The 20,807-nt window shown below is 37.6% G+C and overlaps 2 protein-coding genes and 1 long non-coding RNA gene across 7 annotated transcripts; 1 reads left to right on the top strand and 2 right to left on the bottom strand.

Moving 5' to 3' along the window:
* Positions 1-750: 750 nt before the first annotated feature.
* LOC149001738 (uncharacterized) lies at positions 751-1,784 on the bottom strand. Its single transcript, XM_089138157.1, has 2 exons — positions 1,146-1,784; positions 751-1,032 (listed from the first exon to the last, which is right to left on the bottom strand). Exons 1-2 carry the CDS (start codon positions 1,776-1,778, stop codon positions 907-909), a joined length of 759 nt encoding a protein of 252 aa, XP_088994283.1. The 5' UTR covers positions 1,779-1,784; the 3' UTR covers positions 751-906.
* A 7,002-nt stretch (positions 1,785-8,786) lies between these two features.
* On the bottom strand, positions 8,787-12,005 carry LOC149001737 (uncharacterized). 4 transcript variants are annotated; one of them, XR_016170280.1, is made up of 4 exons: positions 11,771-12,005; positions 11,261-11,430; positions 11,003-11,074; positions 9,675-10,901 (listed from the first exon to the last, which is right to left on the bottom strand). It is a non-coding gene; the product is annotated as an uncharacterized LOC149001737 (long non-coding RNA). The 4 variants fall into 4 exon arrangements; XR_016170282.1 differs by adding an exon at positions 8,787-9,648 and having other exon boundaries at positions 10,390-11,430; XR_016170281.1 differs by having other exon boundaries at positions 9,675-10,545; positions 10,717-11,430.
* Positions 12,006-13,065: 1,060 nt separating this feature from the next.
* LOC149001736 (phospholipase A1-Igamma3, chloroplastic-like) lies at positions 13,066-14,959 on the top strand. 2 transcript variants are annotated; one of them, XM_089137610.1, is made up of 2 exons: positions 13,066-13,832; positions 13,941-14,959. In XM_089137610.1, exons 1-2 carry the CDS (start codon positions 13,385-13,387, stop codon positions 14,900-14,902), a joined length of 1,410 nt encoding a protein of 469 aa, XP_088993736.1. In that variant the 5' UTR covers positions 13,066-13,384; the 3' UTR covers positions 14,903-14,959. The 2 variants fall into 2 exon arrangements, with proteins under 2 accessions (XP_088993736.1, XP_088993735.1); XM_089137609.1 differs by having other exon boundaries at positions 13,066-14,959.
* Positions 14,960-20,807: the final 5,848 nt, after the last annotated feature.

Raw genomic sequence — 20,807 nt, 5'->3', positions numbered from 1 at the left:
CACTTGAGCAATTCAATTCTAAAATATGTGTAAATAACAGTCAGGTTTATCCCAAAAAAATAATAATAATAAATAACAATGAGGAACACATGTATCACTTATTATTATTTTAATTAAAGGTTTTCTATCAAAAAAAAAAGAAATTACTCTTAAAAAGAAGATTTCCCTTTAAATATCAGTACAAATAGAGGATGGAACATTTTATTTATGATATTTGACTTATCTTCTTTCAACGAATTATAGGATATAGTTATACGTAATATTCGAATTCAAAGACACTCATTGAATTTATTCAACTATTAAACTTGACGCGATGCTTGTTTGCCAAAACCTGTGAATTTCCTTATATATACATACACTTCCTTAGTGGGCTAGCCTTAATTAACTTGCTTGAGCTTTTGCATGAGTTCCGTTTTGTCTTTTTTCAATAATTCACTCTTTGTTAGGACTTTGGGAGAAAGATAGTACTCTTGATAGAGTAAGAAAGTAGTACGGTTGGTAGAGTAGGAAAAAAGTTCAACTTCAATGCTGAACAAGTTCAACTTCGATGCTGAACAATAATTGCGCAGCACTGAGTTGCTTATGGTCCACCTGAATTCTAATGTCTACTTTGGATTTTTATTTTTTTTAATACCTTTTGAACTACATAAAAAAATAATAAAAAAATAATAAAAAAACGAGTGGCTGAGAATACACTTTACAACTGGAGTCTAGGCAACTCATTGTGCAAAATTAGTTTTCAGCCGAAATTTTTGTCATTTAACATTTTGTAACAACTAGCAACCACCTTGCTTTTCCATTCACCAGTCAGTCAACCAAACATACTCTTTAAGGAGTGAAATCAAAATTGAGATTCTCTTATGGAATGAGTGGTGAGTGGTGACAACCACAGGGTCAGTCAATCGATCAATCTAGTTTATCAGCTGTTCTCTTCGGAGAAGGAGAAGACTTCCTCAGTCTGCGAAGCTTTGAAGCTAGTTGCTGTAATGTGGCATTCAGTATATCAGGGAATTTATCCAACCCATCACAGACCTAAAATCAGAAGAAATTAAGAAAAACAAAACGAACCCAGTTCATTAAACCGAAAATTGAGTCATGGGTATCAAACACATTGATGAAAAGGAGAGACTTGAAGCAATGCAGACCTTGCACTCAATGTCATGAAGTATCTTGCTTTCTTCACGATGATGGGTAGAGCGAACAAGCTGAAGGTGATGAGCTTCGAGTTCATCTAGAATGGCAGAAATTGGAAAAACCAGCTGTGACGTCCCCCTAGGATTCGAATCGAGCAGTGACACGTTGACAATATACCCTCTGATCCGAATTGACACAGACGTCGACGATGGCTCCGGCGAGACTCGGATGTCAGATTCCGATGAAACAGAATTGCAGTATCCCTGAGGCAGCGGCACCGGCACCGGTGACGGCGAACCCTTGGAGGAATTAGAGGAGTTGAGTGATTCTTTCGAATTCTTCTGGAAAGATCGGAGGCGAGTTACAGCCAAAGGGATGTAATTGATGATTTCTTCGAGGATGGCTGACTGTTCTGTGCGAACTGCGTTTGCATGTGGGAGCAGAGCGTGGAGGGTGAGGAAGAGCTCTCGCATTGACTTGCGCCGCTCCCGCTCGGCCAACTTGTGACGCTCTCTAGCATCGACGCCGCCTCCGGCGGTGGTTGTGGTTGTGGTTGTGGTTGTGGTTGTGGTTGCATCGCCTGATTTGCCGTCTGAGACCATTAATTCCAGCCGGTCGCATTCATTCCAATCCAACTCCTCCATGGTTCCCTCCCTAGCTACTTCCCTGGTTGTTTTTCTTGTTCGGTTCAACGTCTTTATTTATAATCAGTAATTCTGCACGTGCGAGATCTTCGTTGTCACATGCGTCTCTCTCGGGCTATCGCCTCGCACACTCGATCGCACTGTCCATCGCGGCTTCCATTTCGGGTCACGTGTCCTTCATACAGAACGGGTCCCACATTCTTGCATTAAATTGTGTGGAATGAAAACGGATGAGTTTGTGTTTTAATGGTTGAAGCTAATACCTCTTAGGGAAGAAGTCGTAGTTTCGACTCTCGAGGCATATTAATAATATTCTCATCCCCGAAAAAAAAACTAATTGATGGGTTACTTTTAAGATTTCTTTTAATAAAACTAACTCTTTAATATTTTACTTAACAAAACTCGATAAAACTAAATTAGAATTTACAAAACTAACTATGTGTGAAATTAATAATTTTTTTGATTAGTTTGAGAGGTTAAAAATTTATTATTTTGATTAATTTTTTAAATGCAAACTGAGTTAATTTTGTTAAGTGAAAGTGTGGAACTATCGAGTGGTTATTTTATGAAAGTGACCTCAAAATAACTAATTAAGTAATTTACCCCAAATTCAATCCAAAATGCCGCCATTCCCGGAGCTTGACTTATTTCTATATAACATAACCCCTTGGACGGCGATGGTTCAGAGGTCATGCAAAATGGGTCCCACATTCCCAATCATACTTCAACTAAAATCTAAAAAACTTCAGCCTTTTGGGACACACTTGTAATAGGTACGACTGAATAGTCTACGTCCACTCTTTTGTTGCAAGTACTTTTCTTATTCTTTCTTTTTTTCCGAGTACCTTGTAACCGTTCATGTGGTGACTGGTGAGACATGTAAAAGGGTAGGTCTGTCCGATATGATTCATGCATGTTCTCATATCTCTCTCCCTTCTAACACATGGCTCTATGTTTCCAGATATTGGTATCCTATGTTGATCCGGGAAAACTATGATGAAACCGGATCCACTCTCGGTTCAACTCTCGACTCTGATTGGAAATTATCCGACCGTTTCAGGTTCAAATGGGCCGAGTTTTAGGGTAGTGTGCTAAGGAAGAAACCTTGCACTTCCAAAAGACAAGCACGCACTCAAAAAATTTGAAATATTTAATCCAGCCAAGAGCGGTTATTAATGCTCGCAAAAGCGGACGATCATGCAAACTGGAGTAACTACCACGCCCATAGTTAAGGATCGTGTGATTAAGGAAGTCATCTATTACTCCACGATCAGGTCTAACCGTAAAGATCCGACAATTACCAAGAGAATGCTCGAACGAGTTCAATGGACGAGATTAGAAGGTAAAAACTATATAAGTTTCAACCTACGTACAAAGAAGGTAACTGAATTGTATTCCCAATAATCGTATTCAAATTTCTGCTATGCAATTAGCCAGAGCCTTTGTGATTCGTTCATTAACTGACTTAGCCTTTGGAGGTGGCCTCTCGACCCCCACGGTCGGGCCACATCTAACAATTGTTTTGCAGGTCATTCATCCTTGATTTAGGGCTAAGCAGATTTTGAACACATCATATGTAAACTAAAGGATCGCATTGAACAAAAGGTAACTAAATTGTTTCTCTCTATTAATTCGTTCAATTCAAGCCCTACATTAAGCTAGAATTCAGTGGTGTTTCAATTGCTAATTTAACCTTCGGAGGTGGCTACCCGACTGCACGGTCGACCCACATCTAATGTCTGTTTTACAAAAATATGAAAACTAAATAATTTTTGAACGCATCAAATACTATATTGATTGCATCGTACAATGGAAAGTATAGTTTAAAATTTTGTTTCTTAAGATTAACTCCCAAAAAAATAAATTCTTAAGAAATATTGAGAACGAGTTTTTCTAATATCACATGCAATACGGAATCAATTTTTTAATACTTTATTTATTCCAATGAAAATAAACTAGGATACACTAGGAACTTGTAAATGTCACTCGGCCACGTTCTCGCCAAGTTCAGACTCTTCGTAGGCTTGAACCGTGTAGATTTTCTGTGGCGATACACTAGGATACGTTGACAAACGAAGACCATTGGATTAACATAAATCATCATAGGCACATTCCTTTCATGAACCACGTGATTGGAATCATCTATTTTAATTTAATTCTTTTGTACAGATCTGCAATTATATATTAGAACAAATTTTAACACGAGCATCACGTGTAGAAAGAGAAAAACAACAAACTCCGATGGGAATGTGCTCTCACAAATAAAAAAAAAAAAAAAAAAAATTTAAAAATCGGATCACCCTGACCGTGTGAGTCTTCCTGTGATTCATGGTCAACAGTCGTTGGGGGAGCACATAGTGCTTTCTGTCCGGAAATGCCCAAAAATACTTCGAACATCTAGTCTTACTTGAATAGGCCTTCTCAGGCCCATATCCATACATGAATGTGACTAGCTCCCCATATGCACCATAACAAAACTCAAGTTCCTCGGATTGCAATTGCTTAGATGCAGTTGACGATAGTTTTGAAGAACAGTTCTAGGGTTCTTTGTTCTCTGATAACAGAAGAATGATGGTAGTTGTTTGTTGAGTAGTACGTTGTTTTGTTTTTACAAAAATAAACCAATGAGAATTGTAGTCTGATGAATGGGTTTTGCAAAACATATAACAATGTTATGGTTAGGAAAAAAAACTTGATAAAATGGTTCCAACAGTAAAGTAAAGTCTCACGCAAGATCACCTATTAATGCTCGCCAAACTTCCTTTACCATGTCCTCGTAACTTAAGCTTTACTGGAAAACTAGATATTTCAGATTGTGGATCGAATTGAAACATGATACCGTTGTAAGCCATACTCTGTATAAAACATTTATCAATAAAAATCATAAAAAAACATCTAATAACAAACCCAGCCTGCACTTCAAGAGTGAAAGGGACAAAACATTGGCTTAGTTTTAATGAATATGTGTTTGTATGACCTGAAAAAATTTTACCAAAAAAATATGACTCGAAAAATAAAGGTAAGAATATCAATTATTCTAATATATTAGACAAACATGGCTCTCCGGACTCTCCCTAGACCCGTTTCTCTCCTAGATTCCTTCATTTTTTTTTTCTTTTTTTTTTTTTTTTGAAGATTATCACTAGTTTTCTTTCTATTTAAAAAATAGAAAAAAATTTAGAAACACCTCAAAAATTTATCACATTGGCAGAGACATCCCAAAGGTCTTTTAAAATAGCATAACGATATACTCTGTTAGTAAATTCTATTAAGCTATAGTTAAATAATTCATAATTCCTAAATTGTTCTTAATGCCTTGCAATTTAATCAGGGGCGGAACCAAGATTCAATATTGAGGGGGTCGAAGAATAGAAGTTCAGATTGGAGAAGCACCAATGCTTTTTTACCACACATTGTGTGATCCCTTATAAGAACCATGGGGTCTTACCTCTGAATTATATTACTATATTAAAGAATAGGTCCGCATATATTTTGTGGGGCCCACACATATTTGACAAAAATAGGTATATTATTGATAATGATATTTTTTTCAACAAAATATAGGTAAATTAAAGCATAACAAAATAAAAAAACCCAGGACTTCAACCCTAAAAAGTCAAATGCAAACAAAAAAACAAAAACAAATTTTAAGTAAGAGATGCAAATTAACTGTAGTTAGTTACTTTACTAATTATACACATTTTATTTCACAATATAAAATCAAATAACAAAATTGCATAAGCAATAAAAAAATAAAAAATATTTAAAAAATGAGAAAGAGAGAAACAATAGATAAATTGAGAAATAAAAAGAGTACTCAATTGTAGAGAATTTTTTGTTTCCAAATTTTCCTTAACCCACGTTTATAGAAATGGAAGAATAAATATGAAGAAAAAAAAAGAAACGGAAGATAATAAATATGAAAAAAAGAGGAGAGATGAGAGATAGGATATGAGATAATAAATAAGGATTGAGGAGTTTCTAATTAGAAATGACATTTTAAATATCTAATAAGAGTTTTTTTCAAAAATTTCCTCCCATTTATATAGAAAGAGGAGAGAATAAATTGGAAGAAAACATGTGAGATAGAAAAGAGGGGAGAACCAACGGGGGTTGGTCCAAGTGGTAAGCAGCTTGGTCCGTTTAAGCAAGGTTCCGGTATCGAATCCTTGTGGATGCAAAAAATCCCAGCTGGGAGACTCACCCACCCGAAGCTAGGCATGTGTCGCCAACCCCTGACTAAGGGTTTGCAACCAAAAAAAAAAAAAAAAAAGAGGGGAAAATAAATAAGGATTGAGGAGTTAGTTTTTAGATAGGGATGACATTTATACCCATTATTTTACCTTTCAAATTTGTTCTCAATATTTTGGGGGGGGGGGGGGAATAGTGAAATTTCACATGTAAGAAGAGAAAAAACTGGAAAAATAAAATAAATTAATATAAAAATGAGAAAATTAAGGCAATTATAAAAAAATCTAAAATCCGGGCCCTTGACCCCTTAGTAGGTCCGCCCCTGAATTTAATAGCATTATCCTTAACCACTTGTATCTAATTTTTCTTTTTAAGAAAAATTTACAATAGTGCATTTGCTGGAATTTTAAAGTTTTGTTCTTTTTAAGTTATTATAAATCCCCGCAGCCACCACAGCCAGGTGTGCGACCCCGGTCGAACACCGGATTAGTCAGGCCAAAGCCTTGGAACCGGGGTTGGCAACCCAAAAAAAAAAAAAAACTAAAAGAAAAGAAATCTTAGATTTTGATGGAGAAGAAAAAAATATATAGGGTATATTGGTCGTTTTAAGTTATTATATATAAAATATGATAAAAACGTAATTGTAATTTTTCGTACAAAAATATTACTAAGGATATATTTGTTTTTTTCTTTAATTCAATATACTATTTTGATAGAAAATGGGCGGTTGCCATTTTAAGAGACATTTTGAGGTGTCTTTGTCATTTTGGGGAAGTCAAAGCTCAGTACAAGGATTTTCCACATTCAATTCGAGTTGAGTATTAAGGGGGATAGATAAAAACAAATGCAAGGGGCGAGAAGCTTAGTTGTCACCATGAAAGGAAAAGAAGAGAAGAAAGAGACAAGAGGAGAGAGATAAGTCAAGAAAGAGACATGATGCACAAGAACAAAAGATCTAGAAGTTGAAACAAAGGTGAGATGGGAAGCTGCAATGTGGACTATAAAAAGGCCACCGAACGGGAAAGGGGTAATAAATGATATCTAAGAGGTAGGTGTGGGGAACAAATGAGAATATATGAACTGGAAGGAAATTCGGCCAAAAGACTGCTGCTGCATCTAACATATCCCTGCTACGGATCTTTCATTGATTTCAAATCAGATGAACCCCTGAGAGAAAAAGAGAGAGAGGAAAGAGGTTACACCAAGAGAGAAGGGTAAAAACAACCAAAAGAAAGAAAATTACAACAGGAAAGTAAAAAAGGGAAACTTCCTATGACTCATGCTCGTTTGAGTTGTTTCATGTTTGTTGAGTCAATTTTATTCTGGCCTTTTTGCTTTTGGGACATCAAGGGTTTACCAGAAAAAAAGAAAGAAAAAAAAAAACTAGGGACATCAAGAGCAGGTCGGTGCCTATGTAGGCCCAAAAAGCCCATCTCTGTCTTGCCCTTTTTGAAGCCCACTAACATTCTTCCTTTTTTTTTTTGTTTTCCCTCTTTTTTATGAATTTATGAATGTTCAACGTATCTTCGGCCTCTACTTCCTCTATTTTTCTGGTAAGAATCTTGTGCCTCCACAAAACTTAAATGGATAAATTTTATAGTCTTTAAAGTCAGTCAATGCTGGGCGTGTCTCACGTTTGATCGTATATCATTTGGATCTGAAACAAATTTTGTTTAAAAGATTTTCTAATAAGATTGATAATATACATGAAAATTCATGAAAAATACCATATAGATTACATATTTTTATTTGAAGAAGCTAACAACTAAACTAAACCACCATGTTGACAATAATAACGGAAATAATAATTTTTCTATTCTTGAGCAAACATATTAGGAAACAAAAAAATAGAAATTTTTTCAAGCAATTTATTGAACACAAAGTGGGCAGAATTCACAACTTGACTTGGAAAACGCATCACAAACACATCCACAGGATTTTTATTTACGGCCGCCCGCTGCTGGGACGGCCCAGATTTTAGCATATGAATCGAATGGTTGGAAATTAAAGGTATAGGGTTTAGTGGTAAATATAATGTTTTCTTTTTTACACTAAAAGTTTTTGATTTTTCAAATTTACAAAAAGAAAAATTGCTTTTAGAGATGACACCACTCCACTGTATCATATTCATCAATTTTGGTATTTTTTTTTTTTTCTTTTGGGGGCCATCGTCATAAGGAGTAAGAGCTAGAGCTTACAGGTTGAATGATGGAAAGACTTTTGAATTTTACTATCTCTACAAAAAGACTACGATCACTATATTAAAAATATATTCACATCATTCTGATAGAACAAAGAGAGATAGAACAAAGAGAGGACTGGTGGAAGGAGCATTTCTAAAAGAACTTTAAAGATGATATAATGATGAATCATTTTTAAATTAATTAAATTTAAACTAAAATGACTAAAAGTAAGACCATATAGCAGCCCGAGATGAAAAAGATTTATAACATTTCGCATTCATGTCATATATTTCAACAAACTTGACTTAAACATCACATGTATACTGAGTCATTCTTAATGGGACTCACATTGCTTCATAGTTGAGCAACCCAGCTCTAAATAATTAGTAAATCACAGCGAGGAACACATGCACCATTTGATATTATTCTTTTAAGGTTACTACCAAAAAAAAAAATATATATATATATATATATATATATATATATATATATATATACTAGTTAAGTGACACGTGCAAATGCACGTGAGACCATACATGGGGAAGAGAGAGAGTGAGAGAAAAAAATGGGAAAAGAGAAAGGAGAAAGGAAAACCAAAAATTAGCTAAGTCATGTATAATGAATCCCTATTTAAAAGAATTGGCAAAGAAATGAGGAAGAAAACTAAGATGAACGGATTAAAAATCAACATATTCAACTCAAGAGATGAAAACAAATGGAAGGATGTCATCTATGACCATCCATGTTATCTTGTTTATGAAACTCAGCAGTACAATCCAAATTCCCTCTCCAAGAAAGCTTAAGACTTCTATGAGTATTTTCTTTGTACGAATGTTTCACGAGTCTCCATCTCAAATTAATTAAACAAATAAGCATTACAATCTACATGGTAGTCCATTAGAGTTTTTATATTGATAAGTGATCCACTTCTAAAAGAACACTTCTATATCACCCTTAGTACAGGAAATGGAGTTACTTAGCAGTGGGCATAACTCAGACACCTTAAGCTCCATGTTACTTCATGTTCCCTTCCCATCTTCCAACCCGTCAGAAGATTCATTATTTTTTTTCAAGCCAACTTAACATGCAATGCTTCATTTCTTAACCAACATGTGTGTAACTTCATATCATAAAAAAACTGAAACCTCTGTTTAGGGTTTGTCTTTATCCCTGTGGTTCATCACAATACTCATTCAATAACATAAATCCCTGATATCCTTCTCTCCCTTCCAATATATATCTTTTATTTCCACATGATCACGGCTAAGCCCATGGGAATTCGAACAATCTCAATAGTCAAGGCCAAAGTAAAAACTCAAAATATTTTTAAAATAGAAAAATTACCATTGAAATGGTAGCAACCATCGAAATGGAATCAATCAATTGAGCTGTCTGGTTGAAGGGGCCATGCATCCTTCTCCTTGCGTTGCAATTTCCAAGAGCCAATGGCCGCTCGCCAACTTGGACTGGTAAGCTGTTCAGCAAGTGTAGAAGCTCTAGAAAGGAGTAAATAAATGAATGAAAAACAAGCAAAGATATGTTATATGTATAACATTTACAAGTGTGATAATCTCTAATACACTACAAGGAGTAAACAGATAATATTTTCAGATTTATTTTACTTTCTCCTGCTTTCTCCTATATCTATCCTTGCAGTTCCATGCAACTCTATTAAAGCCATGTTGCTGTCAACCCCAAAGCCATACATATATTCCCACCACTTTTGGATTCTTCATCCAACAACTTGATCTTTTAGTTCCTTTGACCCTCCAATATTGGTCTTCCCTCACTTCAAGGAAAAAGCCCTGAAAGTATCACCTGTATCAACATTGTCTATAGATCTTCCAACTCAGTTAAAAGTCACAAGGAGCAAACATATAATATTTTCAGATTTATTTTACTTTCTGTTCCTTTCTTCTATCTGTCCTTCTTAAAGTTCCGTCCTCGTAAACCCTCTCTTGAACTCCTACTTTAAGGAAGAACATCAATTTGCTTAAATTCTTTACAGTTCTAGCCCTTTTACGTTGCTCTGTTCCATCACCACATTCTTATTTTTATTTTTATTAGTTCTTAACAACTACTTTATCCATCTGGTGAGGGAAGAAAAGGGAAAAGAAATCAAATCTATGCAGACATAAATGAAGTGAAGTCATAATTCTAACGACGTAGCAGCATATATGTGATCAATAATTCAGTGTCTCAAAGCCTCCTATAGACAAGCACAGGAATAGCCTTACCTAGCTGAGGTTCAAATATGTTGCAAGAGAGGAAAGCATCAACATCTTCTTCACACAAGATGGCAACAGGAACTGGTAGAAACCTGTATTTTGCCAGACTCAAAAGTGGATTCCTGCACAGATTGTATTATACAAAATAATCTTGAATGTGCAAACCTGAAATGTGAAACAGTACAATATTAATCCTTAGACAGAAAATATAATGAGACACCAATATAACCTTGGGGTAAATTTTTTTTTGGTGTAAATGAACCAAACCAGGGAGTCGAAGTTCATAATGCAATAACGTGACCAAGAAGGCTTAACTGGGGGAAGAAAGGCAAGCACCTTGTCAAGAGTTACTGTCAATTTTTGAAGTCTTTGGTTGTAGAATAAAATAAATTACTTGGACCTCCGCCTCACTCTTCTCAGTTTCTAGGCAAATATCCAGAAAGAATTTCCTCTTCTCTTCCGTATTATGGGTCAAAATCTCTGCTGGACTTTGTCCTCTCAAAATTTCTAAACCTGACCTTCTACCATATGCAAGTATTTCGGACACCAAACAGAGAAGGTTAATTCAGATAGAGAGGAAGAAAGGCAGCAAAAAGAAATCAGCAAATGCTTCAATTTTAACCTGAACTGATGGCAGTGTAGGGGTCCATGAGACTCTTTCTGTATCTGAAGAAATACGATTTTGAAAACGGGACTGCAAAGAAGAAGATGTTACAACGCAAATAAGAAATGAACGATAAACATCAGCAAGAGAGAAGAAGAAGAAAAGGTAACCGAGAATATGTGACGATGGTAGTGTCCAATGGTTAGTATCATTGTTCTTAGCGGGAATATTAAGGTAAAACAACGAAATGAAATGGAGCAGTGACTAAAACCCAACCTTTTTAATCTTTTATTCTTCTTTGTCAGCAGGGTTTCTACTCAGCGCCATCTGCTTCTGAGGGCTGGGGCTTTGTCCTGATGCCCTCTTCTTCCTCCCACTGACTTAGCGTCTCTGCCTGAGAAGGACGGAGCAGCACCCAGGCCGCTGATTTCAGGCACTCTCCATCCCTACCTCGATATATCACAGGATCGATTCAGTTGGAGTCCCAAGCAAGTAAAGATCGGAGATCCCAAAAGCACTCTGGTACTTTTGGGACTAAATTAATGGAAATCCTTGTTTGCAAAAAATCTAACACTACCGGAGAAACAATATTTTATCCTCTCTAATGTCTTTTAAAGAAAACCCACATTCTTCAAAATTAACAGAAATGAAATGGAGCATTTCTGGGTTAACTTCGAATTATCTAAGAAACAAATCAGAACGATAGAATGAATTAAAAAAACTCAATACATTGAGGACAAACCCCGTCAATCCATCAATATCAACAGAGGGACGAAAAGAGCCAACCTTCCTGAGAGCATCTTGGCGGCCAGGGTTTGGAGCAATTTCGAAGTCATGGCTATTGACGATTGATTTTTTGGAGGCGATGTCTTTGGAGCTGAAGTGTGGGTCTCAAACGGGGTCTGAGGCTGCTGGGATCGGAAATAAAACGACCTCATAAGTTTGAGTTACTGATGGTGTACGTAGAGGTTCCTGACTCTTGAGAGTACTGTCCTCGCGATAATCAAGCTTTAGAGCAATTTTGAACCATTTTTCCTGGTAAAGACATGATGGTGTCTTAGAAAACAAAAAAAAATATTGGGGTCGCGGTGGGGTGTGTGGGGGGGGTTGCCGGCGGGTGTGGACGGGGCTTGTGGTGGTGTCGTCCAGAGGCGACTCTTTTCGCCCTCTGTTGATATAACCTTACCGAGACAGTGGTTAAACGGGGGGGGGGGAGGTTCCAACTAACCTTCCAAGAGTATTGAGATAGGAGTATTGAGATAAGTTTCTATCATCTGTTCCCTCGTCGGCCCAGGATCCTTGGGAAATTCCATTATGATGAGCCAGTGGTTGTAATCACAACCTGGTAGCAAAATAGTCTGTCTAGGGTCGTTGCTGTTGCTGCTCCTACTCCTCCTCGAAGTATAATCTCCAGCGACCGCCGCTCAAATGGATGTCCGAGGGGTAGAAGACTTGGAAGAAGAACGAGTTGAGACGTTAGACAGAGGGTTAGATCGAAAGGGAGAAACGAGAGGAACCTGAGAAATGGAAGCATAAACTGGAACTGAAGACCTTATGCTTGATTCTGTATTTAAAAATGACAAGAAAAACGACGAGAAAACACAATTGTAGACGGGTGCATTTGTTGGCGGTGCTGGACGTTGATCCGCGCCTCGTTTTGCAACGGTGGGTGTGTGGGTCGCCAGTTTTATGAGCAGGTACATGGGAAGGGTATGTTTACATGTCTAGGGAGGGTATTGTGGTCAAGTAAAATACATATCTCAAGTGTTTTGAGTTTTTCTTTTAAATAAATAGTATTATAATAATAGAGGGTTTTGGGAGGGTCCATGTCTATTTAAGAGGGGTATTTTGGTCTAAGAAAATAGGTGCTACAAGTGTTGGAGGTTTTCCTTTTATATAATAGTATAGTATAGTAGTATGATAGTATGATATAATATAGATCCGCATGAATTAGATAGAACCATCTTCATGCATGACAGATACCAACTTTTATACACTTGATCATCTCTTTGATGGATCACCCTCATCATCCTCCACCCCAACCCAAAAAAAAAGATTAAAAGAAATAATAATAAAGAAATAATTAGGTTATAATTATTAATTCTTCTCATACAAAACCCTAGCCTTCTCATCTCATTTATAAGTCCTCTCTCCAACATAAACTGTACGGTTCAATGGATAAGGATGCTAGGTTACCTGATTCCCAAAGAGGGTAGTGATCAGCCTTCTCATCTCAGTCCTCCTGCAACCTTTGCCTCTATCTCTATCTGATATTCCTGTTTGCCTCAACCTCTGCTTCGTTATATACTACCAGTGGACTTGAGGCTGTCTCTGTGTGTGTGTGTTTTTTGGTGTAGGTCTTAATAGCTTTACTTTTAAGGCAAGGCACAAAGTATTCTTATGGCTTCTCGCTTGTTCTGCTGCGACCATCTCCAATATATGAAACCAACTCCTTTTGTGCCCAGATGGAACTCAAGTACTGTTAGAAACTCAAAACTTCTTAGTTTAGAAAAACCCATCTCACCAAAACCAACTGCAATCTTCCCAAGATGCACATCTGTTTCAAGCTTGGCTTCAACATCAGAAGAAAATCTAGTCCTTGATGAAGTGAGACCAACTTCTCTTAGAAATGTTTGGAAAGAAATCCAAGGTTGTTATGACTGGGAAGGACTATTAGACCCCATGAATCCTCTCCTCCAGAAAGAGATCATTCGATATGGCGAATTCGCTCAAGCCTGCTATGACTCTTTTGACTTCGATCCCCATTCAAAGTATTGCGGAACATGTAAGTACCAGGGTGCCCATTTCTTCGAAAAACTCGATATGGCTGATTATGGCTACCAACAGAGTAGGTATCTCTATGCAACTTCAAACATCAACCTTCCCAATTTTTTTCAGAAATCAAAAATGAGCAGTGTATGGAGTCCTCACGCGAATTGGATGGGCTATGTTGCAGTATCTACCGACGAAGAAGAGATTAAACGGTTAGGAAGACGCGACATTGTTATAGCTTGGAGAGGCACTGTAACATACCTTGAATGGATCACAGATCTTAAAGATATCCTTCATCCAGCAGGTTTCAAAAATGACCCATCAATCAAAATTGAGTCAGGCTTCTATGATCTTTATACCAAGAAAGAAGATAACTGTAAGTATTGCTCCTTCTCTGCCAGAGAACAAGTACTAGCTGAAACCAAGCGTTTGATTGAAAAATATAAAAATGAAGATCATGAGTTAAGCATTACAATCACAGGCCATAGCCTTGGAGCAGCACTAGCTTTAGTGAGTGCTTATGATATCGCAGAGATGAAACTCAACATCAAACATGACAACAAAAACAAGGCTAGAATCCCTGTCACTGTCTTCTCCTTTGCAGGTCCTCGAGTGGGTAATCTTAAGTTCAAGGAACGCTGTGATGAGCTTGGGGTTAAAGTACTAAGAGTGATTAATGTTCATGATAAGGTACCTACAGTTCCAGGGATCATCACTAACGAGAAGTCTGTGTATCAGAAACTCATGGAAGAGGTGATTGATTTCCCTTGGAGTTATGCTCATGTGGGTGTGGAGCTCGCATTGGATCATAAAAATTCTCCTTTTCTAAAACACAGTGGTGATCTTGGTTGTGCACACAACCTTGAAGCTTATCTACACCTTTTAGATGGATATCATGGCAAGGGATGCAAATTTAGCTTGGCTAGTAAAAGAGATATAGCACTAGTTAACAAGAGTAGTGATTTCTTGAAGGAAGATTACCATGTTCCACCTTACTGGCGTCAAGATGAGAATAAGGGGATGGTAAAGGGTGCTGATGGAAGGTGGGTCTTGCCTGAGAGACAAAGGATAGAAGCACACCCGCCTGACACTGCTCATCATCTTGAACAGGTGCTTAAGTTTGTGAACTCACTACCCTCAGAGTAACTGTAATTTGTTGGAGTTATGTTAATTATACTCTACCTTATGGTGTCTCTGTTACTAGTTTTTATGTTTATGTCTTTGGTTTAATCCCCCTTACTTGCAAATGTATCATATAATGCTTTTTGTTACTGATATGAAAGTGCTTAAAGACTTGATCAACAATATTATGAAGCTTCAACATCAAGGGTTTTTATCAGTTGGCAAAATATCAACACCACAGGCCAAGAGTTTAGAGTGTGAAGCCCGTCTTATATTTAAATTATATGTAAAAATTACTCGAGGATCTAGCCAAGGTGCACATAAGCTGGTCCAGGACGTTTCTCACTCCCCCCAAAAAATTAGAATTTTCACCAGAAAACACGAAATAAAATTGAGATGCACGTCGTCTATAATTCATTTTCCTGCAATTCCCTGCTAGGATTCAACTTGATGTGAGCTTTGATTCCAATATTGTCGTGATATTGTTGCAGGCAAAGATCAATGTTGCTAACTAGAATGTTCTGGGTCTTGTGGCCTAGCTAAACTTATTGAGATCATTGAAAGAAAAAGAGAAAGTCTAAGGATTTTTTTTTTTTTTTGGTAAACAGCACTTCATTCATATAATTAAAAGAAGTACAAACAAAACTGCATGAGTACACAAGGTTCGAAACGAACCAAGGAGCGGACAAGGACCAAACTGCGTACATGCAATGCGGGGTCGCCAGTAAGGGTTGGGTCAGCCCAAAATGGATCACGTCCCAAAACCCTTAGACACCCCATGGGGCGGACAAACAACACCCACTAGGGGGACATACAACATGCCTCGGGCGGACCTCTCCTCAGTTGTAGCGATGGGCGCGGAAATGCGGATCGGACTTGCCATCCGGCTCGCCGTGGCGTACCTATCAGCTCGCGCGGAAGAACTTGTACCCAAAGCTGGAGTTGGTCTGCGGTGTGCACCAAGGAACGCTGTAACCAAAGGAGCTGTTATGAAGAAGAAAAAAAAAAACAAAAAAAAAAAAAAACAAAACAAAACAAACACCCCAGATCTGGGAAACCCTAGATCGGTTATTAACGGAGAGCGACGGAGGAGGGAAGGGGAGACGGAGACGGGAAAGAGGACGGAGAGGAGTAGGGAAGGTAGGCGGAGGGGAGACGGAGCAGACCAACGGAGAGAGAAACGGGGGGGGGGGGAGAGATGACAGGAGAGAGGACGGGAGAGAGAAATGGAAGAGAGAACAGAGATGAAGGAAAAGAGACAGAACTGGAGGAGAGGGAGAGATGGGAGAGAGAGCTGGAACCGGGAACCGGAAGAGGAGAAACAGGGGAGAGACAAGAAAGAGAGCTGGAGGAGAGGGAGAGACGGGAGAGAGGCTGGATAGGGAACGGAAGAGGACAGGGGAGGCGGAGAGCTACTCAAGCGGTCCGCTCAAACCGCTGGGGGTGGCGGGAGTGGGGGGAGTTGCAGAGCCTTGAAGTCTTCAGAGCGTCCCCTATCCTTTCTCCCTTCAAAGTCTAAGGATTAATAGCTTAGAAAAATTGGTTGATTAAGATCCAATCAACATCAGATGGCAAGGTGGTTATAGATTTTTTTTTTTTTGGTTATAGATATTTTGAAGGGGATTGGAGGACCCATTCATTTGTGTGGCTCATTTTTGTTGAGTAAAGAATGTACAGTGATGTTGACTTAAATCATTTTTGCCAATTTTTCATTCTATTTATGATCTATTGATGATTGATTATAACTAGCCCTTAGCCAACCCCACCACTCTCTTCACCCCATGTGATCCCAACCCAACCCAGCCCATGCCGTCCCACCCCAAGATTTCTACATAAATCGAGACAACTTGACCGCTTGGTCACCCTTGTCATGCTTATTTAGAAAATATGACATGTAAGGTTTAATTGATTATACGTAAGGTTTAATTGATGGATTGACCCATTTACTCAATTAAAATCTATAAATATGTACACGTATTTTCTTATTAGATTATTATGAAATTTAGAATTTTTGACTTAGGGTTTTGAATGAGAATTTTTGTAATATTGTTCTAACAATTGGTTGAGAAATCTCCATTATTTTCTTCTTTTACATAGTAAAAGTTTCTTCCTCTTCGCCTAAAGACGTTGCATTTTGTGTACGCATGTGAACCACTTCAAATCTTTGTGTTATTTTTATTTTTATTTCTATTTCAAAATTCATATTGCACTTTTCTTTATCTATTTATCCTTCTCTACCATTATTGATGAGGAGCATGAGGCTAATAGGTCTCCACCACTCTTCCCCACTTTCACCTCCTTCTCTTAGTGCCCGCTACACCTAAGTCCATGACAATGATTTATATATATATATATATAAGCAGGCTCCTTCTCTTATTACAGTGAAGCACTTGATAACCTAACTTGCATGGTCCATGCTCCATGCTCTCAGATTCCTGCCATAGTGGTTTTAGCCTTTTCATTATCATGCAGGCACTCCCCCTTCTCACCCTTAACCACTTGGCACTAAATAATTTTTCAAAACATTGAAAGATACTAAAAAAAAAAATACAGATGGGGTAGTTGACTGCCACACCATGCGGTCCATGCCTGACCATAGAGAACAAAATTTTGAAGCTCAAGGCTTAATTTCTTGTTAATTGAGATTGCAAACTAGGTATTTAAATAGATCCTCAGACATATAAGCCTTTACCCACTTAATTTATGTTCATCTGCTCCATTTGATGGTAGTCCTACTTAAGTTTCTCAGAAGAAGTTAAATTTTTTTTTCTCAGTATCTTCTGTTGTTTCTTGGCAATCATACTTGACCGAGTAGCACTCACCAGACATGATGATAGAAAGTCATTGTCATTGTTTTATGATTTGTTTTTATTCTCAACAAAATTATTGTAACATTAGTGGTTGAGAAAATAGACAATTGTCTCATTCTCCAACAGATACAAAATAAAATTTTCATTGCAATAATAATAAAATATTGTATACATAGACAACTTTTATATAAAGACAGTGACATTTAAGGATATTGGAGAATGTGTGCCAAAGACAGTCTGGCATAACCACCTAGAACACCCATCTTACAAATGTATAGATTTTCTCATTCATCATTTTGATCTACCAATTAAAGCATTTGGCCTTTCTACAATTTGTGCATGAGAAAGTCCCATAAATTACCATTTGGCTTGAATAAATTCATGGCATCTTCTCCTTTTGAGCTAATCCATTTGGACATATGGGGATTGGGGGTTTTCAGCACCATATAAGTTTTATTGATGATTTAGTCGACCCCTTGCAATTAGGTCTCAAGATCTCTCTGTCTATGATAAAACGTTTTTCCCCTTCAAAAATCCCAAAAACCCACTCCACCTAAGCTGACCAATGCTATTTCCTATGGTAACCTTTTCAAAACTTGGAATCAGCAAACCAATGTCCAAATTATCTCTCTGAACCACAAGATAACCACTTCCAAGAGCTTTTTTGCCCCAAGCCCATCATCTAAAATTGAACATCCATCCTACACTGAAGCATCTAAAGACCACAAATGGCGTGAGGCAATGGGAGATGAGTTTAATGCTCTCCTTCGCAATGGCACAAGGCAGTTGATTCCATACAAAACCAACAATGAATCTAGTTGGTAATAAATGGGTTTACTGTATTAAACACAACCCAGATGGATCTGTAACCCATTATAAAACCCGGTAAGTGGCAAAAGGCTTTCACCAAAGAGAGGGCGTCAACTTCTTGAACACTTTCAACACTGTTGTAAAAAAATACAATAGCTAGACTTGTACTCTCTATTGCTATCTCTAAAGGCTGGATTTTTCGTCAACTAGATATTCAAAATGTCTTCTTGAATGGAGTTTTACAAGAAGATGTGTATATGGTGCAACCACAAGGATTTGTAGCCCCTAGATACCCTAATCATGTTTGTTACTAGAAGAAAGCGCTCTATGGGTTGAAACAAGCTCCTACGGCTTGCAATAACAAACTTAGCAATTATCCCCATCAAATTGATTTTAAGGCCTCCCAATCGGATACTTCCTTATTTCTCAACATTATAAGAACTAGCATTATCTATCTACTTGTTTATGTAAATGATAACTTAATCACAGGAAGCAATCAAGTCAAGTACAATGTTTGATTGAAGCTCTAGGCACGGAATTTGCAATCAAAGATCACGAGAATTGAATTACTTCCTTGGGATTGAGGCAATTCGAAACTCCAATGGCTTACACTTGTCTCAAAGAAAGTATGTGGTGGATCTATTAAAATGAGTTCAGATGGAGATTGATGTGTTGGAGAAGGATTTGAATCCAGATTGGAATCTCATAAAACAAAATAAAAAATGACGGTGGAGTGGGCTTTCGAAGGCGGAATTAATGTTTTGGTTCTAGAAATCGAGAAGTAAGTATATCTCTGATGGGGATCGAAACACAAAATTTTATCATCTTTCTTGTAAGATTAATCTCCACCAAAGGCGAATCAACTCAATTTGTGCGAATGGAAGACAATATTTCTCACCAAGGGATATTGTGTGGGTCTTTGCCTAGCATATGAAAATTATGTACCAATCGGTTGAATCGTTAGACCCTGAGTTAGTGAAATGTCTTTTCCTACCAATTTGCAGATCCCTTAATGGTATCTTGGGAGTTCCAGATGATCTCGAGGTAAGAAATGTTGTCTTTTCTCTCGGACCCTATAAAGCCCCAGGGATAGATGGGTTTAATGCATTTTTCTTTCAAAATTTTTGGGAATTGATTAAGGAGGATGTGGTTAAATTTGTAAAGTCTTTCTTCACTGAGGAGAGTTTACCTCATGGTGTTAACCACACTCTTTTATGTTTTATTCCGAAAAAGGATGGGGCTAAGGAGGTTTCTAATTTTAGACCAGTTAGTTTGTGTAATATGTCCTACAAAATCATTGCCAAACTCTTAGCCAAAAGACTGAGACCTTTTCTTCCTAGTTTTATCTCTCCTAATCAAGGAGCATTTGTGGCAAATATATAGGCAAATTACTGACAATATTATTACTGCCCAATAAAATTTTCATTTCATGGCAAAGTCTCAAAGCAAGGTGGGGTGGGTGGCTCCTAAGTTGGATATGTTTAAAGCTTATGATAGAGCTGATAGGAACATCATTGTTAAACTCTTTCATTTATGGAGTTTGTTGAAAAATGGTGTAAGCTCACCAATGCACTTATTCTTCACCTACTTTTTCAGTTAAGCTTGGGGGGTCACCATATTTGTGGTTTTTAGGATCCAAAGGATTAAGGCAAGGATGTCCGTTAATCATGGAAGTTTTATCCCGTTTACTTGATGAGTACAAGTCGCTGCACCTTTTAAGTGGAATCAAGATGGGTAGAGAAGCACCAGAAAATTACTCATCTCTTCTTTGTAGATGATACATTTTTATTCTGTAAGGCTGACACAGAAGAAATACTTGCTTTGAAAGCAGTATTGGAACTCTTCACGGATCTGACAGGGCAAGAAATCACTTTTGCAAAAAGCGGAGTCTTTTTCAACAAGAACGTACCAAAAGAAGAGAGGGATCACATGACAACAATTCTGAGGGTATCCTATATCAAGAAAGATACTACATACTTGGGGACTACACTGTTGATGGGGACAAGGAAATCAAGAGTCCTGCAACCTATGCTGGAATGGATGAATCGCAAGATGGCATGTTGGAAGTCAAATTCTCTATCCTTTGTAGGACGGGGAATTTTGATGCAGTCTGTAATCCAATCAATGGCCCTCTACCAAATGCAATGTCTAAAATTCCCAAAGAGTATTTGCACCAAAATTGATGCAATGTGTCGAAAATTTTGGCATAGAAAACCCGAGAAGAATAGTCATTTAAATCTAATTTCATGGGAGAAATTCTGCCAACCCAAAGAAAATGGAGGGCTAGGTTTTTAAAAAATTGAGGATTT

The sequence above is a fragment of the Hakea prostrata genome, chromosome 10 (genome assembly GCF_041222555.1).
Source record: "Hakea prostrata isolate BN-2017 chromosome 10, UWA_Hpros_2, whole genome shotgun sequence".
NCBI lineage: Eukaryota > Viridiplantae > Streptophyta > Magnoliopsida > Proteales > Proteaceae > Hakea > Hakea prostrata.
Note: the sequence above shows the minus strand (reverse complement) of the source record. Positions and strands in the feature narration are given on the sequence as shown.

Coding starts and splice junctions, on each gene's coding strand:
- LOC149001738 (XM_089138157.1), bottom strand. CDS start 1,778: ATGGAGGAGTTGGATTGGAATGAATGCGACCGGCTGGAATTAATGGTC. Junction 1,033..1,145: donor TTCATGACATTGAGTGCAAG/GTCTGCATTGCT, acceptor TTCTGATTTTAG/GTCTGTGATGGGTTGGATAA.
- LOC149001736 (XM_089137609.1), top strand. CDS start 13,385: ATGGCTTCTCGCTTGTTCTGCTGCGACCATCTCCAATATATGAAACCA.